The 27,192-nt window shown below is 41.6% G+C and overlaps 2 protein-coding genes across 2 annotated transcripts; both read right to left on the minus strand.

The window, feature by feature from the left end:
• Positions 1-3,050: 3,050 nt before the first annotated feature.
• Positions 3,051-6,796, minus strand: rx3 (retinal homeobox gene 3). The gene is made up of 3 exons (XM_071341380.1): positions 6,232-6,796; positions 5,773-6,002; positions 3,051-4,242 (listed from the first exon to the last, which is right to left on the minus strand). The coding sequence occupies exons 1-3, from the start codon at positions 6,488-6,490 to the stop codon at positions 3,790-3,792; spliced, it is 942 nt and encodes a 313-aa protein (XP_071197481.1). The 5' UTR covers positions 6,491-6,796; the 3' UTR covers positions 3,051-3,789.
• A 2,629-nt stretch (positions 6,797-9,425) lies between these two features.
• On the minus strand, positions 9,426-26,548 carry cplx4a (complexin 4a). Its single transcript, XM_071341394.1, has 3 exons — positions 26,173-26,548; positions 15,907-15,994; positions 9,426-11,157 (listed from the first exon to the last, which is right to left on the minus strand). The coding sequence occupies exons 1-3, from the start codon at positions 26,331-26,333 to the stop codon at positions 10,930-10,932; spliced, it is 477 nt and encodes a 158-aa protein (XP_071197495.1). The 5' UTR covers positions 26,334-26,548; the 3' UTR covers positions 9,426-10,929.
• Positions 26,549-27,192: the final 644 nt, after the last annotated feature.

Raw genomic sequence — 27,192 nt, forward strand, 5'->3', positions numbered from 1 at the left:
GCCCAGACCTCAATCCAATTGAGAATTTGTGGTATGATTTAAAGATTGCTGTACACCAGCGGAACCCATCCAACTTGAAGGAGCTGGAGCAGTTTTGCCTTGAAGAATGGGCAAAAATCCCAGTGGCTAGATGTGCCAAGCTTGTAGATACATACCCCAAGAGACTTGCAGCTGTAATTGCTGCAAAAAGTTGCTCTACACAGTATTGACTTTGAGGGGGGGGGGGGTGAAAAGTAATGCACGCTCAAGTTTTCAGTTTTTCTGTCTTATATCTTGTTTGTTTCACTATAAAAAATATTTTGCATCTTCAAAGTGGTAGGCATGTTGTGTAAATAAAATGATACAAACCCCCCCCCCAAAAAATCTATTTTAATTCCAGTTTGTAAGGCAACAAAATAGGAAAAATGCCAAGGGGGTGAATACTTTTGCAAGCCACTGTAGTAGATCATAGTAGATTGTAGTAGATCATAGTAGATAATAGTAGATAGTAGAAATTAGTAGCTAATAGTATATAGTAGATCATAGATCATGTCTGGTTAGACTGTAAACTCTCCTTCCAGACTCACATCAAACATCTCCAATCCAAAGTTAAATCTAGAATTGGTTTCCTATTTCGCAACAAAGCATCCTTCACTCATGCTGCCAAACATACCCTTGTAAAACTGACCATCCTACCGATCCTCGACTTCAGCGATGTCATTTACAAAATAGCCTCCAATACCCTACTCAATAAATTGGATGCAGTCTATCACAGTGCCATCCGTTTTGTAACCAAAGCCCCATATACTACCCACCACTGCGACCTGTATGCTCTCGTTGGCTGGCCTTCGCTTCATACTCATCGCCAAACCCACTGGCTCCAGGTCATCTACAAGACCCTGCTAGGTAAAGTCCCCTCTTATCTCAGCTCGCTGGTCACCATAGCAGCACCCACCTATAGCACGCGCTCGGGAACATTCAGTGTTGTCTTGCTGAGCAACTCCAGTGTAGATTTGTCCTTGTGTTTTAGGTTATTGTCCTGATGAAAGGTGACTTAGTCTTCCAGTGTCTGTTGGAAAGCAGACTGAGCCAGGTTTCCCTCCAGGATTTTGCCTATGCTTAGCTCTATTCCGTTTATTTTCATTAAAAAAAACTCCCTAGTCCTCATCGATGACAAGCATACCAATAACATGATGCAGCCACCACCATGCTTGAAAATATGAAGAGTGGTACTCAGTAATGTGTTACATTTGTCACAGGTCAGGTTTTCTCCCTTGAGTGTACTACCTGAGGTTGCCACTGGAAAGCACCCTTGGGTTACTTCTAGTATCCAGGTGACCCTGATTGGATTTATTGGGATCACCTGCTGGATGACTATTTAGGTTCCTCTGTGGACTGGGCCAGTTGCTCAGGTCTCATGTTTTGTTCAGTGTTCTCGTGTGCCCTTGCGTTGTTGTTTTGCTATGAAGATCTTCAGTAAATATTCTGGATTTACCCATACCTCTGCCTGCTGTGTTTCTCTGCTCATGGGTCCGAGTTCATACTAGCACTAATATCACAGTATTGGATTTGCCCCAAGCATAACATTTTGTATTCAAGACAAAAAGTTCATTTCTTTGCCACATTTTTTGCAGTATTACTTTAGTGTCTTGTTGCAAACAGAATGCATGTTTTGGAATGTTTTTTATTCTGTACAGACTTCCTTCTTTTGTCATTTAGGTTAATATTGTCGAGTAACTACAATGTTGTTTATCCATCCTCAGTTATCTCCTATCACAGGCATTAAACTCTGTAACTGCATTAATATTGCAATTGGCATCATGGTGAAATCCCTGAGCGGTTTCCTTCCTCTCCAGCAACTGAGTTAGGAAGGACTCCTGTATCTTTGTAGTGACAGGGTGCATTGATCCATAGCCTAATTAATAACTTCACTATGCTCAAAACGATATTCAGTGTTTTTGTCTCTTTTTTTTATACCCATCTACCAATCGGTGTCCTTCTTTGCCAGGCATTGGAAAACCTCCCGTGTCTTTGTGGTCGAATATGTGCTTGAAATTCAGTGCTCGACTAAGGGGCTTTACAGATAATTGTATGTGTGGTGTACAGAGATGGGGTAGTCATAAAATAATTATGTTAACCACTATTATTGCACAGAGAGTGAGTCCATGCAACTTATTATGTGATTTGTTAAGCACATTTTTACTCCTGAACGTATTTAGGCTTGCCATAACAAAGTGGTTGAATACTTATTGACTCAAGACATTTCAGCTTTTTATTTTTAATGAAAGAATCTACTTTGACATCATGGGATATTGTGTGAAGATTAGTGACACAAAATGTCAGGATGTAACACAACAAAATGTGGAAAAGGTCAAGGGGGTTGAATACTTTCTGAATTTTCACTTGGTCATGCGTTGATGTCGATGGGAAACTAAAAGTATAAATTTGACTCAAGTGAAAGTTGCCTCTTAAGAACTGACTGGGTGAGTTTCAATTGTGTTGGCTGCCACTAAAGATTCACATTACTTTATTGACCAATTGCACACAAGGTCCAAATCAAATTTGACTTCTGCTGTTAACGCGACCCTTCCGAAAGACACACATACACAGGTGTTTTTGGAAAGGTGAAGGGGGCTGCGACCCTGGGCACCTGTTGTTGTGGGGGGTTAAGTGCCTTGCTCAAGTGCACAACAGCAGGCGATGGCATCTAGGATTTGATTGCCATAGATTCTTTGATTGCCAGCTCACTTCCCACCTGTCATAAGACTAATGTCCACTAGAGGGAACCAGACACCACATTCACGTGTTCTGCTCTGTGATTTGTGATTTCAATTTGCAGTATAGAACCACCTGTTTTCTAAAAAGTTTAAGTATTGAGTAAAAACAACCCTCTTGGAAAAGACAGGAGTTATATTGTATATTATATTTGTGATATATGGACAATATACCACAGCCTTTAGTGTTGGTATATTGGCCATATACCACACCTACTCTGGCCTTATTGCTTAAATATGGCTATTCAGGCTTGACAGGTAATGAAAGAAGAGTTTGCACATTGTCAGCCTGGAGGGTTGATGTAAATATACAGGTTTATTTCCATAATATCATTCACGTACAGAGAGAAACTAATTACAGCAAATTGACATTTGTTCATCTACATTTGTGCATTTGTAAAGTCAGCGGCACAAAATTGAAAAATACTGAAAGAAAGGTATCTAAACAAGGGTTGGTAATCAACAATACATACATTGATCCTGGGATGGGATTGTTTTAGCAGAATAACAGAAGAGAATTGTTCAAATAGGGATGGAAATTATGACATAGAAACCAGGTTATGGGCAACATAGACAAACATTTCACACTTCCACTTTCTCCTCAATGGCATCCTTCATTTTTCATTAAAAGTAGACCGGATGGATCTTGGTGAGTCCAAGCATAACACTGACAGTGAAAGTTCATTATAAAACGTGAATATCTGAAATTAGACATAGTTGTTCCTCCTCCAATACTGAGAATTCACAAAAAAACTCTGACTGGGACGATGATGTAAACCACTGAAGAAGAAACAATAGTTTGCATCATCTCATGGAGTCCTCTAGTCCTCTAGTCCTCTAGCCCTCTAGTCCTCTAGTCATCTAGTCCTCTAGTCGTCTAGTCCTCTAGTCCTCTAGCCCTCTAGTCCTCTAGTCCTCTAGTCCTCTAGCACAGTGGACATCCATGTCCACAGACTAGAGCAGCAGCACTGCATGCAGTAGTAGTCTTTAAAGTGTTGGCCCCAGTCAGAGGGATGCAGACAGCATCCATCCATCCTCACCATGTCTTCCCAATAGACTGAATATGCTCCTTAGCCTTCATCCTCAGAGACGCAATACTAGAATTACGAGGATCCGTCTCTTCCATGACTAACTTGTCCATGTACCCAGCCACGGCGCACTGGTATGGGGGCGGAGGAAGAGGGCGCGTAGAACCAATGTGAGGCAGGTTATGGTGTCCGAAACTGGAGGAGTTGAGGAAGGCTGGAGGGGAGTAGCTGGAGGCTCCTGGGAGGCCCTGAGAGGAGCTGGTAATGAAGCCGGGTAGGGACTGCAGTGGGGTGGAGGTGATGGCAGTGCTGAGCCATGGCTCCAGCTGCAGTCCGGAGCCCAAGGACTGGGAAGGGGAGCGGCTGAAGGACAGGAGAGAGGAGGTGTCCTGGAGCTTAATTGAACTCACCTCCAGCTTCTCCTGGCGACGCCACTTGGCCCGACGGTTCTGGAACCACACCTGAGATGGAAGCATCACAACATTCTGATTAGACATTTTAGAATCATCACAACATTCTGATTAGACATTCTGGATCATTACAATATTCAAAATTAGATCTTCTAGAACTCACACATTCTGATCAGTCATTCTGGAATCACACTACATTCTGATTAGACATTCAACATTCTGATTAGATATTCTGGAACCACACAACATTCTGATCAGTCATTCTGGAACCACACAACATTCTGATTAGACATTCTGGAACCACACAACATTCTGATTAGACATTCTGATGTTCAATATTATGAGAACAGGGGAAAGGATGATTACATGCTTAAACAGGATTTCAGGGCCATTTTGAACAAATCATGACAATATTGAAATAGCCTACATTTAACCCTATCAATGATAACACAGCTGAAGGTAAGATGAAAGAAAACCAGTCAATCAGGGAGCTTATCTACTGAGATTGACCCTTTGTCAAAACTTGTCAACTTCCCAAAAACTTTCCTGTCAAATTATATAAACTCAATTGGCTAATTCTCCAAACATGAAAACTTTGAGTTTATTTGCATTTAATATCTATAAAGGGAAAACATATTGAATATGAATGTTGAGTGTCCTCCTTGGTGTAATAAATGAGTTATTGTCATGTTATTAATACATATTGGACATTTTATCGATTAAAAAAATCGCGTTCAAAATGAAAATAATATTGAAAAATTTGAAATGGAATAGCTTGATATGACTAACTGAAAATATTAACAAATATAGACCTAAAATATATATATATATATATATATATATATTTTTTTTTGAGAGAATGTTTGATGGCTACATGCTCTAAATAAATTGAGAATTAGCGATGATAGTGAAATGCTTAGGAGAACATCTATATGGCGTAATTTTGCCTATTTTAAAAAGTATATAGGACCTAAACTAAATTAGACGTTTTAAGATAAATTAACACATTTTTACATAATTTAACGAGTTATATTAGCCCAAGTGAATACATTTTCAATTGATAACATCCTATGTGATGCTAATTTCAAATACAAACGCTTAAAATAACAATTAACGGTCTATCATCATCAATTATCCTGCGGTTAATATCCAAGTAGCCTATACTTACTAATATGTGACAGTTGACTAAGTACATGACCTAAAAGTTAATAAACTGAACTGGGACTTTGAATTGAGGAATTATGCCGAATACTGACATTATTGTTATACAGGCCTAATTGTAAAAAGCTGACTATGGGAATTATGCCGAATACTGACATTATTGTTGTACAGGCCTAATTGTAAAAAGCTGACTATTCAAGTCCAGACAATTAATGCTTATTTCACGAGCCACTCATTCCAAAAAATATTATTTGAGAATCATAAATTAATGTCCCACAAATAAGAGAAAGGTATTGTGGAATAGTGGAACTTCAGTTTAGCCCCGTAATAAAATATAACTTTCTGTTTTCTTTTAAAGACAGAATCGAACATCATAACCACTGTAACGAGTCTGTCAAGTTGGCTCTTTATCTATATTACCTGCACTCGAACCTCCGGAAGATTCACTTTCATCGCGAGCTCCTCTCTGCTGTAGACGTCAGGATAGTGCGACTTCTCGAACGCTCTCTCCAGCTCATGCAGCTGAAAGGTTGTGAACGTAGTCCTGTTGCGCCGGTGCTTTTTCTTTGGGTTCTCATCATCGGACAGTTTATCCTCCCCGTCAGGTAAATCAGGACTAACAGAGGCCCCCGAACTGCTGCAGCAGACACCTAAAAACACATTATAGGCTAAATCAATGTATGAACTTCTGAAAGTATATTTGCCTTTATATGTGACTTTTTACACTGTGATTCAAAAGTCTACTTACACATATTTATAAACATGGAATAAATAGCCTACTGGTGTGAAAATAACATTTTGAATCAATCAAGATTGAACCATTTTGAATCACCATTTTAACAAGGCCTCTAGTTTAATACACATTGCAGTGTCACTTACTGTCAAAACTTTCCGTGTTGTGTTCTTTCTTCAGGGATGACATAATTCCGTTCCCTCTCCGCTCGGCGAGTTTCCCTGATGATCCATTGTATGAGACAGATTGATTATATATGTTTTCGTCTTTAAATCCCAATATTGCTTCAATACTGTGAACCCTCGCTGCTGCGGTGTTGTGGTTATTGCCGGGGTTCCGGACGAAACACGCAGAAGGTGACAGGCGCTCTTCCATGACTTCAGGAGTTGAACCAAGTAGCCACATTTGATGAAAAAATTATAATCTCAAACTATATTGAAATGACACTGATAAACAAATGTAGCCTAAACTCCCGAGACATGTATTTTTAAAACAAAGTTTTAAGTCTTCAGAATGAATAGCAAAATGTTTTAATAGAATGAAACACTAAATGTTAAATAGATTGAAACAACAATTCCGATTGTTTTGTTGAAATAAAAATCTAAAATCGAATTGAAAAAATCTGCGTTAGTAAGCATCCGTCGCATCTCAGTAGTAGAGGCACCTGTTAGTCTACTAGCTGACACTCCAGTAGTGGTTTTGTCTCATGGAGGAGGCTGTATCTTCTGGGGTTTATAAAGTACTCCTTATGGTAAGACCCCCTTCACTCCGCCCATTTGACAGCCCCCACCTCCCCACCAAGACACGTAAAAGGGGGGTTGTCATGTTCGATTTGCCCCAGCCTTGGGTTTAGGGGTAACTACATTGTCCCCATTGAACCAATGCACCAATGCTGAGCTAGGCCACTAACCCCTCCCCAAGACAAGTCTTCTGCCCTGCCTGTCAGTCAGTCAGTGTTGGTTTATAAACCGCCTTACATAAATCTTAAAACCATATCTCCAGATGTCATGGTTTGTGTCCCAAATACCACCCTTTTCCCTATTCCCTTTATGGTGCACTAATTTTGACCATTGGACCAAAGGGCTCTGTTCAAAAGTAAAGTGCTATGTAGGCCCCGGGGATAGGGTGTCATTTGGAATTTGCAGGCCATGCTCACGATGGCCTGTAAAAGGAGCAGGTTGGGTAGGAGATTATGGCTTAAGGTAGTCAGAGAACAAAATCATAATTACAAGATGTTCAGTCAGGACATAGGATTACAAGATGTCAGATTAATGTTTGACTGGTGTCTTAATCAAAGGGTGAATACATTATTATCAGAACAAGTGACCAAATCACACATTTAGGAGATAATGATATCCTTACAAAAGAGACACATGTCATGTGCTCTTTTGTTTAATAAACAGGCCTAGGACCTACATAAAAAAATAGTTTAAATAGTTAAATAGTTATTGATAGGCCTATCGGCGTATTACACGTTTTCTCAGAGAGGACGTCTACACGTCCACCTCCCAATACTTTAATTTTCAATAAAATAAATGTCATCATTTTTTTCACTTGAAAATAGGCCTAGTTGTTTTGTGTATTTAAAAAAAAAATTGTTAAATACATAAAGAAATAAGAAATAAATACATGTATTTGCTCAATTGTACAGTTATTTAGTTGAATTAATACTTATTTGTTTAATTCTATTAAATTAGTTGAAAAACCTGGCAACCAAAACACACAATAATATAATATGTGATTAGCAACAGCTATAAGTGTTATCCATGTTAGGCTACAGCCAGTAATCTTGATAATTGGACATATTTCAAGTTGGCTTGAATGTGTTGAATGAGTTGAGTGGCCTGTGTAAGCCTGTTGTTGCCTATTATCTGTGAACAAGAAAGCCACGACAGTTTCTGCTCCATTAACTAACCACTTGAGAGGTCATAGTTCACGCCGTAGTTACATCGTTACATCTTTAGGCCTATACAGTATATAACCTTATTATGTGAGAGGTTAACCATACAGACCTTAGTTTAGCCCAGTGGCCCAGTGGGCCTGCCATTGAGGTGCAAATAAAATGTCTTAACTTCCTCAATATTGTGGGGAATATGTGTAATTAACACTAAGCAAAGATTGACAGCAGTCTGGTAATCCCTGGCCCACACGCTGCTTAAGGGGATTAGTTTTTTTCTTTCTCTAAAGAGGTAAAACCCTTAAAACTATTTAGCTTTTCCTAATTGCAGAAGGTAACATTATCCTCTGTTTGCCAAAGAGTCCGGTAGGCACTGCACAAAGAGAGCAGGATCTAGTGTGCTGAGAACTAGCAGTCACGATGTACTGTAGCTTGTCATTTACAACACAGGCTTGTAACTTAAATATATATTTTAGTTACAATTAGGGGATGCATATTGGATATAAAAGGGTTATTGGACTCTTGACTCATTACCATATTTGTAGTTCACATTATTAATTACAATATCCAGGGCTGGGGGGCAACTTTGTTAAAGTCCATTTAGTAAATGAATGTCAAGCATTTCAATTTAATTAAAAAAAATCTTCAATGAGTCTATTGATCCTTGGCCTTGACAACCGTATGAGCAATTTGATAGCTGGATATTATGTAGAACAGGTTTTATATGCTATTATTGTACCTCTGACATTGTTGTGCCTTTGGTTTTGACATTGCTCTGTCTGTTGAAAACCAGTCATCTAGCTGGCTCACACTAGTAAAAAGTATGTGATGATCTAATCTCACACCTTTGAGGAGGTTCCAACTACTCCACTGAGGAATATGTGATGTGTGGGTTTCTAATGTAAAATACTGGCTATATGATTTCATCAAGATACAGAAAACGTGTCTTCCATTCCCCCTATATAACTCTAACCTTCTGTGGAAACTTGAACACAACTTGTCTTGTCTAGTATTCTAGCTAACTGAGTCCAATCCAAATCATTTGAGAGTCTGTCATAAGCAGTTAACCTGATGAGGTGGGACAACCTCCTCGGCAACCTTCGTCCTATTAACGGCTAATGGTTTACCAGAACATTCCCAATCCAAGGCATTCTGAACATTGGACTCACGTGAAACTCACAAGATGGAGGGTTTCTTCACCCAAACTAACCTACCCTAACAACAGTTGCTAAATAATCTCAGATGATTCGAAGACCCATTTCTTTATTCAGCCTCTGATAGTGTGCTAGTGTAATTCACATATTTAAAATCTAATCTAGAGTTACTTTCGATTTCTGTCTGTTATATCACCCATTAGGAATATATGTATTTGTAAATAGAAGGCTTCGGATCTGTGAACAGCTATAAGAGAAATAATGTCAAATAGTCGGTCATTTTATACAAGTCAGTCGTTTTATTTGTCATTGGCTTCTGCATGAACATGTATAATTCTAACAGCACAACATAACTTTACATTTAATATATATATATATATATTTTAGAATAATCCAAAATCCTTAACATTAGTACTTCAGTGTGTAGGTCAATGTTAATGTACAGTTTGTTTAATTATGGATTAAAGACTATATATTTTATTTAAATGATGGATTGTGCAAAACTGCAAGTATTTATCTCTTACAGGCTTGTTTTATGCTTGTTGTTTTGGATAAACATTGATAGAGGTGATTGTCAAAGATTTACAATTGTATGTGTGGAGCAGGATATGCAACAGAATGCATTTTGCAACTGTCCAAAATATTGTCAGTTGCATAAAGTGTAAAAGTGGCCATCATGAGTGTCATAATTTCCTAATTAACCGATGAAACATGGAGAATAACACAGATGGGGGAGAAACAATCTAAAACAGCATTCATTCACACACATACAAAAAATACGTACTTTTACAAGTTATACAAACAGCAAATTAAGGGGAGACTTCAAAACAGAAACCGAGTCACACAAGAAGTTGTTTGGGAAATTAACTTCCATTTCAGCAAGACCTGCTACCATTGGATGTCGCCAAGCAGATTTCACAGCTTTGATCATTGATAGGGGGAGATAGAGGACTCTCTTAGACCTGGGTTCAAATAATATCTTTTCTTTCAGCTGTGCTTGATTGAGCTTACCTGGCACAATTATGGAACCAATGGAATAGTACCAAAAGTGCAAACCAACTCGGCCCATCCATTTGGCACTCCCCAGACAGGCTCAATCAAAACACTCAAAGGAGACTTTAAAACATGGGTACTCAAGTACTAGTTGAGAAGGTCTGGTCAAACAAATTTCCTATGTGGCTAAGGTCCAGATGGATAATGTCATTTATCGGCGTAGTAACAAACCCCAACCTCACAACCCATTGGACCCCAAACTGTTCACACCCCTCTTGTTGGCGGAGAGAAAATTTTGCAGTTTTAAAGCAAATTCCCTGCAATTCTACACATTTCACATTGGGCAGAGAATTTTGTTGCTGTTTCAAAGCTAATTTCCTGCAATTCTACATGTCTTATGTGTGTTTAAATGATACCAGGGGTCGAAGCCCGATCGAGTTCTATTTTTTTAACAATAAATAGATGCGGTCCACCAGTTGAGTATAGGAGCTTTAAAATAGCTCAGATACTTATTTTAAACCCAGGTCTGCTGGGTGGAGATTGGAGACTCTTATAGGATCGGTTTGTTTACAGTCGGTCCTAAATCACTCCCTTTCCCTCCCCCTTGTTCCTTTACACCTTTATGTTAGCATGTCTAATGGTCTTAATAAGTATAGGCAGTGTGGTGGTACAGCTTCCACCATATTTCTTCCACCTTCAGATCTGCAAACATTGAAGGGTTAGGGCCAAGGGATCGAATCGGGCTAGGGATGGAATTGGGACCTGCTGTTCATGAAGTGAAATCTTCCATTTTATTTTATTTACATGACAGAGCATTTCTCCTCTGCCTTGGCTTTCATCTCCGTCACGGTGGCCGAGGCCTTCTCCTTGAGCTGGTCCATGTCCATGTTCTGGAGGTTCTGAATGCCACCCAAGATGGAGTCCTTGTCCTCCTCCTCCGTGGCATCCTCGTCCACCATCTTGAGGAGCTCCTCGGGTACGTCCACGTCGTCTCCAGCCATGGCCAGCATGTTATCGTCCTGCTCGCTCTGGAGAGAGTAGAGACCAATACAGACATTATATTTATTTTATAGCTTGTAATATTATTATTAGTCAGGACATCAGCTAGTAAGACAGACGGAGATCATGTTCTCGTCCTGCTCGCTCTGTTAGAGAAACATTAGAGATATTACATTAGCTAGTGTCGTTAGTTACTGCTCGCTGCCCTGCTCCCACTAAAAGACCAATGCTGACATTAGATTAGCCAGCCAGCCAGCCAGCCAGCCAGCCAGCCAGACAGACAGACAGACAGACCAGACAGACCAGACAGACCAGACAGACAGACATAACCTACTACTCTCATGTCTTTTGCTTGGCCTTTAAAAAGGGAGAGACTGATACAGATGTAAACAACCTACTACAGCGGCAAGAAAAAAGTATATGAATCCTTTGGAATTACCTGGACTTCTGCATAAATTGGTCATAAAATTGTATCTGAACTTCATCTAAATCACAACAATAGACAAACACAGTCTGCTTAAACTAATAACACACCGTGTAAACATTCACAGTGCAGGGTTGAAAAAGTATGTGAACCCTTGGATTTAATAACTGGTTAATCCTCCTTTGGCAGCAATAACCTCAACCAAACGTTTTCTGTAGTTGTGAATCAGACCAGCACAACGGTCAGGAGGAATTTTGGACCATTCCTCTTTACAAAACTGTTTCAATTTAGAAATGTTCTTGTGATGTCTGGTGTGAACCGCTCTCTTGAGGTCATGTCACTGCATCTCAATCAGGTTGAGGTCAGGAGACTCTAGAAGGTGTATTTTCTTCTCTTGAAGCCAATCTGTTGTTGATTTACTTCTGTTGAGTTTTAGTTAGCGGACAGATAGCCTTACATTCTCCTGAAAATGTCTTGATAAACATGGGAATTCATTTTTCCGCCAATGATAGCAAGCTGTCCAGTCCCTGAGGCAGCAAAGCAGCCCCAAACCATGATGCTCCCTCCACCATACTTTACAGTTGGGATGAGGTTTTGATGTTGGTGTGCTGTGCCTTTTTTTCTCCACACACAGTGTTGTGTGTTCCTTCCAAATAATCTGTCCACATAATATTTTGGAACATCCAGGTGCTCTTTTGCAATCTTCAGACGTGCAGAAATGTTTTTTTTGGACAGCAGTAACTTCTTCCGTGGTGTTCTCCCATGAACACCATTCTTGTTTAGTGTTTTACGTATCGTAGACTCGTCAACAGAGATGTTAGAATGTTCCAGAGATTTCTGTAAGTCTTTAGCTGACACTCTAGGATTCTTCTTAACCTCATTGAGCATTCTGCGCTGTGCGCTTGCAGTCATCTTTGCAGGACGGCCAGTCCTAGGGAGAGTAGCAGCAGTGCTGAACTTTCTCCATTTATAGACAATTTGTCTTACGGTGGACTGACTTTTAGAGATACTTTGTAAACCTTTTCAGCTTCATGCAGGGCAACTATTCTTAATCAGGTCTTCTAAGATCTCTTTTGTTCGAGGCATATTTCACATCAGGCAATGCTTCTTGTGAATAGCAAACTCAAATGTTGTGAGTGTTTTTTATAGGGCAGGGCAGCTCTAACCAATATCTCCAATCTTGTCTCATTTATTGGACTCCAGGTTAGTTGACCCCTGACTCCAATTAGCTTTTGGAGAAGTCAGCCTAGGAGTTCACATACTTGTTTCAATCTACACTGTGAATGTTTAAACGATATATTCAATATAGACAAGAAAAATACAATAATTTGTGTGTTATTAGTTTAAGCATACTGTGTTTGTCTATTGTTGTGACTTAGATGATCAGATCAAATTTGATGACCAATTTATGCAGAAATCCAGGTAATTCCAAAGGGTTCACATACTTTTTCTTGCCACTGTACACTTGTGTTCATGTAGAGGCCAACACAGGCATGAGATTAGCTAGTGAGACAGACAGCCTACTGCAGCTATACTCCTGTCTCATGCTGGGTCTGTAGGAACAAGACATCAACAACACAGCGTCCGCATGTGAGACAGAGATATCTTCTACAGTTACACTCTTGTCTCTGTAGGGGACAACACAGACATCAGATTAGCCAGTGAAATAGAAAGATACCATACTACAGCTAGACCAACACAGACAATCAATCAATAAATCAATCAATCAATGAAATCATTACAAATAAATCAAATTCATTCATAACTGATGTTTTTATGTCAGCAGTTGTCACAAAGCGCTTTGCAGTACATTGGATTAGCTACCGAGACAGACAGACACAGACAGACACAGACAGACACAGACAGACACAGACACACAGACAGACAACCTCTTTCATCCTGTCTCGCTCTGTACAGACAGATGTTAGATTAGCTAGTAAAACATGGAGAGACATCAAATAAATTAAACTAATGCAACAAGTGTAGACTTCACTGTGAAATGTTTACTTACGAGCCCTTTGCCAACAATGCAGTTAAAAAGTAAGAAAATTTCCAAATAGATGTAAAAAAAAATAAAAAAAAAAAAATAGTAACACGATTAAATAACAATGACGAGGGTATATAAAGGCTATCTATATACAAGGAGTACCGGTACCGAGTCAGTGTACTGGGGTATGAGGGTGTTGGAGTGATTGATTGAGGTAAAATGTACATGTAGGTTTGGTTAGGTGATTTATTGAAGTACTATGTACATATAAGTAGGGGGTGAAAAGCAGAGTGTCTGGGTAGCCATTTGATTAACTGTTCAGCAGTCTTATAGCTTTTGGGTAGAAACTTCAGGAGTTTCTGGTCCCAGATATGGCGATCCGGTACCACTTGCCGTGTGGCAGCAGAGAGAACAGACAGTGGCTGGAGTCTTTGATCATTTTTAGGGTGTTCCTCTGACACAACCTGGTATCCTGCAATAACTACACACAACTACACGCAAGGCACGGGATGAGTGTCGTTTTAACACCTCACTGGTGCACACGTCACTAGTAAAAACAAATGGTCACTTAGGAATCCTTAGTTTGAGCACACTTAATGCAATAAAGAAGAAGAAGAAGACACAGATTGACTGAATAAACTGCGGCAACCTCAAACCTACATTCTAGAACCTGTTAAAACCTCCATTCTAGAACCTATTGGAACCTACTTTCTAAACTCCAGGAAGGCTGATCTGAAACCTGCGTTAGCCTTTCCGTTGTTAACCATGACGACGGCCAGGTGTGAGGATTCTAAAGATGTCCGCCACAGTCTTACACAAGAGACTAATTCCATTAGTTAAACATGACAGATTTTGCAGTTACAAATACAATCACGTTATTTCACCATTCATTGTGTTCCTCAGTTGTGATGACTATCTTGTACAATGACTTTAATCAAATGTAAAATAATCTTTATGTTGGGTTGTCTGTCATGGTGAAACAATACTTGCTGGACTCAATAGTCGTTGTATATGTTGTATAGCCTTTTCCATAAACATGTCTATTTAAACTAACTGAATCTATACATATTCATGATATATGAATATGTTGTCTATTGTTTTGAAGTGTTTTGAAGTGTCGTTCCACATATAGAAATGAAAATAACGAACAAGAAGATTGAATATTGAACTGAATGACGTGTGAGGCATTCTGCAAAAAGCAAACACAGAAGCCATTTACGTTCACCTCAGTCAGGATGATTTATTTTCAATACTTAAATTATATAAATATATATTCTGCTTTTTGCTACTGTAAGCACAGCTTTATACATGGTAGTGGTAATATATCCATTCAAATCAAAAACATTGAACTATCTTTCAGTAATGACGTATATAAAATCAGAAATCGAACTGTACCTTATTTCCGCTCGTCATAACAACTGGTTAAAAATAACTTCCTTATCAAGCAGCTTTCAATAGATCCCAATAGATCCAAACAGATTCAGTAGATTATTCTACAGAATCTAACCTAGATGTGGCTGTCAACGTCGCTCAACCAGCACTGTCTTCACTCCCCAGAGCCACATTAACACCTAGCAGAGCAGATGGCTTCTGGTCTTGTTTTAAGCCCACAGCACAATATAGGACACCATGTCAAGTCTTCAGGTCTTTTATGGAACATCTTGCCTTCACTGTAATCTGCTGGCTGTTAGCCACCTCCACCTCCCGCTGTACGGCCTAAAGTAAACTGCCCAAGTACTAGGCCAAGGGATAAAAACAGCGTCTAGCCTGTAAACATCAACCACTACAGGTCAGGCTCAACCATTGAGGTGATCACCAGGGTTGAGGTTTGAGTCCATTTCAATTCAGTCAATTTAGGAAGTACAATTGTAGTCTACGTTTGGGCTCCCGAGTGGCGCAGCGGTCTAAGGTACTGGATCTTCAGCGCTAGAGGCGTCAACACAGAATCCAGGCTGTATCACAACCGGCCGTGTTTGGGAGTCACAAGGGCGGCACACCATTGTCCTAGTGTCATCCGGGGTTGGCCGTCATTGTAAATAAGAATTTGTTTTGTCACCTAATTTGTCTGACTTGCCTAGTTAAATAAATTTGAAATGTAAAATTACATAACCTCATTGTTCCATCCAAAGGTCTCTGCATCTGAGCAATTAATGGCAATGAACGTGTTTGCTATTTTAACATTTGCTCTACAAGTATGTAAACATACAGTATAACATAAAACAGTGCAGAATTCAGGAAGTAAAGTAAAGTTGAAATCATCTACTCTAGAGAGTGATTAGTGACAGGGTTGTACAGGTTGTAATTCAGGAGGAATAGGTTGTCACAGGGGGCTGAACAGGTTGTAATTCAGGAGGAATGGGTTGTCACCTTTGGGAGTCTGTACTTGTCTCGTAGGCACACCCGCAGAGTTGCCCTCTCAGCTTTCTTGTGTAAGAAGTCGGCATCTCTCTCCATCCTGAACAACAGAGAAAATAAATGATTGATTAATTTTGATTGATTAATTAATTTATATATAGTGTGACTACATAATGGATAACTTTATATGCATGCATACTGTATACTTGTTTCATTTGTATTCAAGCAACAATAACGGTCTGAGTATGATCTTGTTTCAACCAAAGGGACAGTCAATATACCATACTAATGCAACACATGATACTGTGAAGCTAAGAGGATGCAGCGCTTATGGAGATTGACCTTAACGACATGCTACATGTCTCATGGGTAAACCATCAGATGGGTTTAGGTAAAGAGGTAAGGAGGTTCACACTACATACTCTCACTGTTCAGTCATATGATTCTTCCGGAATTTGAAAGGAGAACATGGAGGATGTCTGGGCTGGCGAGAACATGGAGGATGTCTGGGCTGGCTGCTATAATAAATAGTTGTATGGTTGTACTATTTATGACTTTATCATCTAATGTGCTGCTTATACAGTATTTCCTCCTGTTTAGAAAAATCAAAAGCTGCAAACTCTATGGCTCCAATGATAATAATGGATTAAACCAACGTTTCAACTGCTTTCCTCCTGTGTCATTATTATGGCTTTACACAACCCGTAGCATGTCATCACAACCCGTAGCATGTCATCACAACCCGTAGCATGTCATCACAACCCGTAGCATGTCAATAGGCATTGGGCAGTCAGATTATACAACCGTGGTCAACTCATTAGTGTATTGACTTTAAGATAATCATTATGAGAATCCTTGGTTGTGTTCCAAGTGGCTCCCTATTCTCTATATAATGCACTAGCCTAGCAGTTAGAGCCCTATTCTCTATATAATGCACTAGCCTAGTGGTTAGAGCCCTATTCTCTATATAATGCACTAGCCTAGTGGTTAGAGCCCTATTCTCTATATAATGCACTAGCCTAGCGGTTAGAGCCCTATTCTCTATATAATGCACTAGCCTAGCAGTTAGAGCCCTATTCTCTAATGTACTAGCCTAGTGGTTAGAACCCTATTATCTATATAATGCACTAGCCTAGCGGTTAGAGCCCTATTCTCTAATGCACAAGCCTAGCAGTTAGAGCCCTATTCTCTAATGCACTAGCCTAGCAGTTAGAGCCTTAGAGCCCTACTCTCTAATGCACTAGCCTAGCAGTTAGAGCCCTATTCTCTATATAATGCACTAGCCTAGCAGTTAGAGCCCTATTCTCTATATAATGCACTAGCCTAGTGGTTAGAGCCCTACTCTCTAATGCACTAGCCTAGCAGTTAGAGCCCTATTCTCTATATAATGCACTAGCCTAGTGGTTAGAGCCCTACTCTCTAATGCACTAGCCTAGCAGTTAGAGCCCTATTCTCTAACGCACTAGCCTAGCGGTTAGAGCCTTAGAGCCCTACTCTCTAATGCACTAGCCTAGCAGTTAGAGCCCTATTCTCTAATGTACTAGCCTAGTGGTTAGAACACTATTATCTATATAATGCACTAGCCTAGCGGTTAGAGCCCTATTCCCTAATGCACTAGCCTAGCAGTTAGAGCCCTATTCTCTAATGCACTAGCCTAGCGGTTAGAGCCTTAGAGCCCTACTCTCTAATGCACTAGCCTAGCAGTTAGAGCCCTATTCTCTATATAATGCACTAGCCTAGCAGTTAGAGCCCTATTCTCTATATAATGCACTAGCCTAGTGGTTAGAGCCCTACTCTCTAATGCACTAGCCTAGCAGTTAGAGCCCTATTCTCTAATGCACTAGCCTAGCAGTTAGAGCCCTATTCTCTATATAATGCACTAGCCTAGTGGTTAGAGCCCTACTCTCTAATGCACTAGCCTAGCAGTTAGAGCCCTATTCTCTAATGCACTACATTTACATTTACATTTAAGTCATTTAGCAGACGCTCTTATCCAGAGCGACTTACAAATTGGTGCATTCACCTTATGATATCCAGTGGAAAAACCACTTTACAATAGTGCATCTAACTCTTTTAAGGGGGGGGGGGGGTTAGAAGGATTACTTTATCCTATCCTAGGTATTCCTTAAAGAGGTGGGGTTTCAGGTGTCTCCGGAAGGTGGTGATTGACTCCGCTGACCTGGCGTCGTGAGGGAGTTTGTTCCACCATTGGGGTGCCAGAGCAGCGAACAGTTTTGACTGGGCTGAGCGGGAACTGTACTTCCTCAGAGGTAGGGAGGCGAGCAGGCCAGAGGTGGATGAACGCAGTGCCCTTGTTTGGGTGTAGGGCCTGATCAGAGCCTGAAGGTACGGAGGTGCCGTTCCCCTCACAGCTCCGTAGGCAAGCACCATGGTCTTGTAGCGGATGCGAGCTTCAACTGGAAGCCAGTGGAGAGAGCGGAGGAGCGGGGTGACGTGAGAGAACTTGGGAAAGTTGAACACCAGACGGGCTGCGGCGTTCTGGATGAGTTGTAGGGGTTTAATGGCACAGGCAGGGAGCCCAGCCAACAGCGAGTTGCAGTAATCCAGACGGGAGATGACAAGTGCCTGGATTAGGACCTGCGCCGCTTCCTGCGTGAGGCAGGGTCGTACTCTGCGAATGTTGTAGAGCATGAACCTACAGGAACGGGTCACCGCCTTGATGTTAGTTGAGAACGACAGGGTGTTGTCCAGGATCACGCCAAGGTTCTTAGCACTCTGGGAGGAGGACACAATGGAGTTGTCAACCGTGATGGCGAGATCATGGAACGGGCAGTCCTTCCCCGGGAGGAAGAGCAGCTCCGTCTTGCCGAGGTTCAGCTTGAGGTGGTGATCCGTCATCCACACTGATATGTCTGCCAGACATGCAGAGATGCGATTCACCACCTGGTTATCAGAGGGGGGAAAGGAGAAGATTAATTGTGTGTCGTCTGCATAGCAATGATAGGAGAGACCATGTGAGGATATGACAGAGCCAAGTGACTTGGTGTATAGCGAGAATAGGAGAGGGCCTAGAACAGAGCCCTGGGGGACACCAGTGGTGAAAGCACGTGGTGCGGAGACAGATTCTCGCCACGCCACCTGGTAGGAGCGACCTGTCAGGTAGGACGCAATCCAAGCGTGGGCCGCGCCGGAGATGCCCAGCTCGGAGAGGGTGGAGAGGAGGATCTGATGGTTCACAGTATCAAAGGCAGCCGATAGGTCTAGAAGGATGAGAGCAGAGATGAGAGAGTTAGCTTTAGCAGTGCGGAGCGCCTCCGTGACACAGAGAAGAGCAGTCTCAGTTGAATGACTAGTCTTGAAACCTGACTGATTTGGATCAAGAAGGTAATTCTGAGAGAGATAGCAGGAGAGCTGGCCAAGGACGGCACGTTCAAGAGTTTTGGAGAGAAAAGAAAGAAGGGATACTGGTCTGTAGTTGTTGACATCAGAGGGATCGAGTGTAGGTTTTTTCAGAAGGGGTGCAACTCTCGCTCTCTTGAAGACGGAAGGGACGTAGCCAGCGGTCAAGGATGAGTTGATGAGCGAGGTGAGGTAAGGGAGAAGGTCTCCGGAAATGGTCTGGAGAAGAGAGGAGGGGATAGGGTCAAGCGGGCAGGTTGACCACTAGCACTAGCCTAGCAGTTAGAGCCCTATTCTCTATATAATGCACTAGCCTAGTGGTTAGAGCCCTATTCTCTAATGCACTAGCCTAGCAGTTAGAGCCCTATTCTCTAATGCACTAGCCTAGCAGTTAGAGCCCTATTCTCTAATGCACTAGCCTAGCAGTTAGAGCCGCACTAGCCTAGCGGTTAGAGCCTTAGAGCCCTACTCTCTAATGCACTAGCCTAGCAGTTAGAGCCCTATTCTCTAATGTACTAGCCTAGTGGTTAGAACACTATTATCTATATAATGCACTAGCCTAGCGGTTAGAGCCCTATTCTCTAATGCACTAGCCTAGCAGTTAGAGCCCTATTCTCTATATAATGCACTAGCCTAGTGGTTAGAGCCCTACTCTCTAATGCACTCGCCAACAGTTAGAGCCCTATTCTCTAATGTACTAGCCTAGTGGTTAGAACACTATTATCTATATAATGCACTAGCCTAGCAGTTAGAGCCCTATTCTCTAATGCACTAGCCTAGCAGTTAGAGCCCTATTCTCTAATGCACTAGCCTAGCGGTTAGAGCCTTAGAGCCCTACTCTCTAATGCACTAGCCTAGCAGTTAGAGCCCTATTCTCTATATAATGCACTAGCCTAGCAGTTAGAGCCCTATTCTCTATATAATGCACTAGCCTAGTGGTTAGAGCCCTACTCTCTAATGCACTAGCCTAGCAGTTAGAGCCCTATTCTCTAATGCACTAGCCTAGCAGTTAGAGCCCTATTCTCTATATAATGCACTAGCCTAGTGGTTAGAGCCCTACTCTCTAATGCACTAGCCTAGCAGTTAGAGCCCTATTCTCTATATAATGCACTAGCCTAGTGGTTAGAGCCCTATTCTCTATATAATGCACTAGCCTAGCAGTTAGAGCCCTATTCTCTAATGCACTAGCCTAGTGGTTAGAGCCCTACTCTCTAATGCACTAGCCTAGCAGTTAGAGCCCTATTCTCTATATAATGCACTAGCCTAGTGGTTAGAGCCCTACTCTCTAATGCACTCGCCAACAGTTAGAGCCCTATTCTCTAATGCACTAGCCTAGCAGTTAGAGCCCTATTCTCTAATGCACTAGCCTAGCGGTTAGAGCCTTAGAGCCCTACTCTCTAATGCACTAGCCTAGCAGTTAGAGCCCTATTCTCTAATGTACTAGCCTAGTGGCTAGAACACTATTATCTATATAATGCACTAGCCTAGCAGTTAGAGCCCTATTCTCTAATGCACTAGCCTAGCAGTTAGAGCCCTATTCTCTAATGCACTAGCCTAGCGGTTAGAGCCTTAGAGCCCTACTCTCTAATGCACTAGCCTAGCAGTTAGAGCCCTATTCTCTATATAATGCACTAGCCTAGCAGTTAGAGCCCTATTCTCTATATAATGCACTAGCCTAGTGGTTAGAGCCCTACTCTCTAATGCACTAGCCTAGCAGTTAGAGCCCTATTCTCTAATGCACTAGCCTAGCAGTTAGAGCCCTATTCTCTATATAATGCACTAGCCTAGTGGTTAGAGCCCTACTCTCTAATGCACTAGCCTAGCAGTTAGAGCCCTATTCTCTATATAATGCACTAGCCTAGTGGTTAGAGCCCTATTCTCTAATGCACTAGCCTAGTGGTTAGAGCCCTATTCTCTATATAATGCACTAGCCTTGCAGTTAGAGCCCTATTCTCTAATGCACTAGCCTAGCGGTTAGAGCCCTATTCTCTAATGCACTAGCCTAGTGGTTAGAGCCCTACTCTCTAATGCACTAGCCTAGCAGTTAGAGCCCTATTCTCTATATAATGCACTAGCCTAGTGGTTAGAGCCCTATTCTCTATATAATGCACTAGCCTAGCAGTTAGAGCCCTATTCTCTAATGCACTAGCCTAGCGGTTAGAGCCCTATTCTCTATATAATGCACTAGCCTAGTGGTTAGAGCCCTATTCTCTAATGCACAAGCCTAGCAGTTAGAGCCCTATTCTCTAATGCACAAGCCTAGCAGTTAGTGCCCTATTCTCTAATGCACTAGCCTAGCGGTTAGAGCCCTATTCTCTATATAATGCACTAGCCTAGTGGTTAGAGCTCTACTCTCTAATGCACTAGCCTAGCAGTTAGAGCCCTATTCTCTATATAATGCACTAGCCTAGTGGTTAGAGCCCTATTCTCTAATGCACTAGCCTAGCGGTTAGAGCCCTATTCTCTAATGCACTAGCCTAGCAGTTAGAGCCCTATTCTCTATATAATGCACTAGCCTAGTGGTTAGAGCCCTATTCTCTATATAATGCACTAGCCTAGCAGTTAGAGCCCTATTCTCTAATGCACTAGCCTAGCGGTTAGAGCCCTATTCTCTAATGCACTAGCCTAGCAGTTAGAGCCCTATTCTCTATATAATGCACTAGCCTAGTGGTTAGAGCGTTGGTCTGATAACCAGAAGAATGCTTTTTTGAATACCTGAGCACACAAGGTGACCCTCTCTCACCCTGAAATACAACACATTTCACTGCACTTATCGGGTGTATGTGACAATACAACATATTATTACTTTTGGCCAGAGCCCTATGGGATTCCCCAGGGCCCTGTTCAAAAGTAGTACACACTAAAGAGAATAGGGTGCCATTTGTAACACAACAATTCTCTTGGCTATGTTCAAATAAAATGTTATTGGTCACATACACATGTTTAGCAGATGTTATTGCGGTTGTAGTGAAAATGCTTGTGTTTCTAGCTCCAACAGTGCAGTAATATCTAACAAGTAATATCGAACAATTTCACAACATATACCCAATACACACAAATCTAAAGTAAAGGAAATAAATATTTGGACGAGCAATGTCAGAGCGGCATAGACTAAGAATATAGAATGTAATAGAATACAGTATGTAGACTACCGTTCAACAGTTTGGGGTCACTTAGATATGCCCTTGTTTTTATCCATTAAAATAACAGAAATACAGTGTAGACATTGTTAATGTTGTAAATGACTGTTGTAGCTGGAAACGTTTTTTTGTAATGGAATATCTACATCGGTGTACAGAGGCCCATTATCAGCAACCATCACTCCTGTGTTCCAATGGCACGTTGTGTTAGCTAATCCAAGTTTATCATTTTAAAAGGCTAATTGATCATTAGAAAACCCTTTTGCAATTATGTTAGCACAGCTGAAAACTGTTGTGCTAATTAAAGAAGCAATAAAACCTTCTTTAGACTAGTTGAGTATCTGGAGCATCAGCATTTGTGGGTTCGATTACCAACAGTGAAGAGGCGACTCCGGGATGCTGGCCTTCTAGGCAGAGTTCCTCTGTTCAGTGTCTGTGTTCTTTTGCCCATCTTAATACATTATTCTTATTGGCAAGTCTGAGATATGGCTTTTTCTTTGCAACTCTGCCTAGAAGGCCAGCATCACAGAGTCACCTCTTCATTGTTGACGTTGAGATTGGTGTTTGTGAGGTGTCTGTTTCTCAAACTAGACACTAATGTACTTGTTCTCTTGCTCAGTTGTGCACTGGGGCCTCCCACTCCTCTTTCTATTCTGGTCAGAGCCAGTTTGCGCTGTACCGCGAGGGAGTAGTACACAGCATTGTATGAGATCTTCAGTTTCTTGGCAATTTCTCGCATGGAATAGCCTTAATTTCTCAGAATGAGAATAGACTGACGAGTTTAAGAAGAAAGTCCTTTGTTTCTGGCCATTTTGATCCTGTAATCGAACCCACAAATGCTGATGATCCAGATACTCAGCTAGTCTAAAGAAGGCCATTTTTATTGCGTCTTTAATTAGCACAACAGTTTTCAGCTGTGCTAACATAATTGCAAACGGGTTTTCTAATGGTCAATCAGCCTTTTAAAATGATAAACTTGGATTAGCTAACACAACGTGCCATTGGAACACAGGAGTGATGGTAGCTGATAATGGGCCTATGTAGATATTCCATTAAAAAATCTGCCGTTTCCAGCTACAATAGTCATTTACAACATCAACAATGTCTACACTGTATTCCTGATCAATTTGATGTTATTTTAATGGACCAAAAAATTTGCTTTTCTTTAAAAAACAAGGACATTTCTAAGTGACCCCAAATTTTTGAATGGTGTTGTTCAAATGAGATGAGTAATGCAAAATATGTAAACGTTATTAAAGTGGCTAGTGTTCCATTATTAAAGTGGCCAGTGATTTCAAGTCTATGGATATAGGGCAGCGTGTATATGTGCCAACCTCATTGGTCGCTGTGGAGAGGGAACTGTTTCCCCTAGCCAATTAAACGTGAGGATTATTAGTTGGCCAGATTGAGGGTTTGGGCCAGATTGAGGATTAGGACAAATTACCCAACACAGCCACAGTACACTGATTGTACAAAACATTACCATGACATAGACTGACCAAGTGAATCCAGGTGAAAGCTATGATCCTTTATTGATGTCACTTGTTAAATCCACTTCAAATCAGTGTAGATGAAGAGACAGGTTAAAGAAGGATTTTTAAGCCTTGAGACAATTGAGACATGAATTGTGTGTGTGCCATTCAGAGGGTGAATGGGCAAGACAAAATATTTAAGTGCCTTTGAACGGGGTATGGTAGTAGGTGCCAGACGCATCAGTTTGAGTGTGCCAAGAACTGCAACGCTGCTGGGTTTTTCACACTCAACAGTTTCCCGTGTGTATCAAGAATGACCCACCACCCAAAGGACATCCAGCCAACCTCACACAACTTTAGGAAGCATTGGAGTCAACATGGGCCAGCATCCCTGTGGACCGCTTTGGACACCTTGTAGTTCCCTGACGAATTGAGGCTGTTCTGAGGGCAAAAGGGGGTCAACTCAATATTAGCAAGGTGTTCCTAATGTTTTGTACACTCATTGCGTAACACTAACTCCTGCTCTGCTCTGAGAGTCATAGGCCCGAAGACATCCAACACAAAATGAGGAATACAAGATGGTTATAAGGTGGTCATACACGCTCTTATAATGCATTATAACCGCAGGCTTTAAGTAAAAGTGCTTTGACATTTAGCATCGGATCTGTGTGCGGCCATTTTCCACCAGACGACAACAGAATTGTTCACTAAATCATGGGAAGAAGGGCTGATCTGCTTACATAATCTGGTTACATAATCTGGTTTGGTTGATGCGTCCATCAGAAGATTATATTTCTGTAAAACATCAACATGTCAAATTAAATCAAATATTATTATTGGTCACATACACATGGTTAGCATATGTTATTGCGAGTGTAGAGAAATGCTTGTAACATGTCAGTTTTAGGCTAAGGCTATGCTATATTTTGTTGCAATGTAGAAAATTATTACACACAAATAATGTAACATTTATGGACTCATTTATTGATTGCTTAAATAAATTAAAAAAATATAAATTTTACTGAATATTAAAACATACAATCTACCCGCAGCGAAGCAGCTCAACATTGACATGACATTCAGTCATCTAAAAGACTCCAATCCAGAGAGACCCACAGGAGCAACCAGGGTCAAGTGCCCAGCTCAAGGGCACGTCAAAAGATCTCTCACCAAGTCAAAACCGGGACCCGAACCAGCGACCTAGCAGCCACCGGCCCGAGATCCTAACCGCCAGGCCATCAACCATCCAAGACCCCCCCACCCCAAAAAAACCTCTCCCTCTGTCGTCTCCAGTTCCACATCTCAACCCTCAGTTTCCCTCAGCCCATCCCACCCTCTTTGTATTTCTACACGCCATACAGTATCTTTCAACTATGCTGTGATGTAACATTCAATTAGAATCTAATTTAATAGAATCCAGAGATTGCGAGTTAATGTTTTGAACAGTGACTGAACATGCCCTACTGGGCCACATCATTTTACATAATAAAACAAAATGGCTGCCATGGCAGTGAAACCACAGTTATGAGCTCCTCCTCCTGTTTGTCAACTAGTACCTGTCTGAAATTGTGGATATGGATGAATAAACTGGACAGAGTGTTGAAATGATTCGAGATAGACATAGCAGTAAGATTACTTTTGATCTGTGATTTTTCACTTCACCATCAAAGCTCCTCCTACAACGTCGCAGTTAAATTAAATCACCATGGGGGGAAATTCAGCAGCCATTTTAAAATCCTCCTGGAGGCTTAATAGTTCAGGCTCTAAATTAGACTGAACTGAATTCACTTTTCAAAATGTAAGACTATTTTACAGACTGTATTACAGACCATTTTACTTTATTTTAGCACTGACTTTTTGAGTGTTATTCAAATTCAATGTCGGTAAGCCAGTGTGGCTTCAAAAACAACATTGTTGATATCACAGCAGAGGGTCAATGATCAGAGATGAATTGTGTAATGGTGGTCGTGGAGTTAAGGTGTCTGCTCTGACCTTGAGTGACAAAACCCTCAAGAAAATAAATAGCGCAAAAATAAACATAAATTGTAATCTGTAACAACGGGAATAAATGTTGATAAATTAAAGTTATGAATTCAACAAAACAACAAGATTTAAAATTAACAAATCATTTGCAAGGTGATTTCCTGTAGATTTCCTGCATGGTGCTTGTCAAGGTCAGATAGAATAAGGGTGGTGGAGCCGACACTCTGTAGGGTTAACCAGCCATGTTGTCTCATAGCCATTCATGATCCAACAACACCAAAACAAAATGGAGGTAACTCAGGCAGTCAGGGCAGGTTACTTACTTCTCCTCCACCAACTGTTTTTGGTACTCCTCATACTCCTCGCGTGTCATCCCTGCTGCTTTGGCCGGGTCTGCAGGGGCCGCCTCCGCTTCCTCCTCTCCTCCACCCATAGGATTCAAACCAGCCAGCGGGTTAGGCATCATGGTCTTGATTAGGAACATCTTGATCCCCTATAGAGTTCTGCTGTACTAGGATATACAGATATTATATTATTGGTAAATAGGACTAGTTGTTTCTCTGGCTTCTACCGTTGGGTTGGGATTGCTAGCGATTGGTTAAGTCCAATGGGATCCTGTATATTCTGTCTAGCTAACCTGTGCTGCTGCTTGGGTGTGTAATGAAGGATGCACTGACGGCTAGGGAACAGACACCAACAACAAAAAATACGGTCAGCCGTAATCTGGATTAAACCTCACTACAGCCCCACGATGCTAAGAGGCAGATGGCCTGGTTTTCCGCCTCTATTTTTAACACACAACTTTAAGGATTGATATTGATAAATGGGACAGGTGCAATCAATGACAGTATTGGTGTATAGCACAATGCAAAGGTCACATTCAAATTTTGGGGATTTCAAGATCCCAAGACATTCTTGCTCCCCTGTCACATTAGTTGTTGCTACCGCCCGCCTACTGCTAGTTAATCACATTACTGAACAAGGTTTGGCCCCTCCCATCTGCCAGAGATATCCGTTTATATCCTGGATGAGTTGGGGGGGGGGGGGGGGGCTGAGGGTTGGGGGGGCTGAGGGTGGGGGGAGGAGGGGAGGAGTGGGAGCTGAGGGCTGGAGGAGCTGAAGTGGGGGGGGCTGAGGGCTGGGAGAGCTGAGGGCTGGAGGAACTGAAGTGGGTGGGGCTGAGGGCTGGGAGAGGGCTGGAGGAACTGAGGTCTGGAGGAAATGGGGTTGGGGGAGCTGAGGGCTGGAGGAGCTGGCGGGGGAGCTGATGGGGGAGAGCTGAGGCTGATGGGGGGAGCTGAGGGCTGGAGGAGCTGAGGGTGGGGGGAGGAGGGGGAGCTGAG

Source organism: Salvelinus alpinus, chromosome 1, assembly GCF_045679555.1.
Source record: "Salvelinus alpinus chromosome 1, SLU_Salpinus.1, whole genome shotgun sequence".
Taxonomy (NCBI): domain Eukaryota; kingdom Metazoa; phylum Chordata; class Actinopteri; order Salmoniformes; family Salmonidae; genus Salvelinus; species Salvelinus alpinus.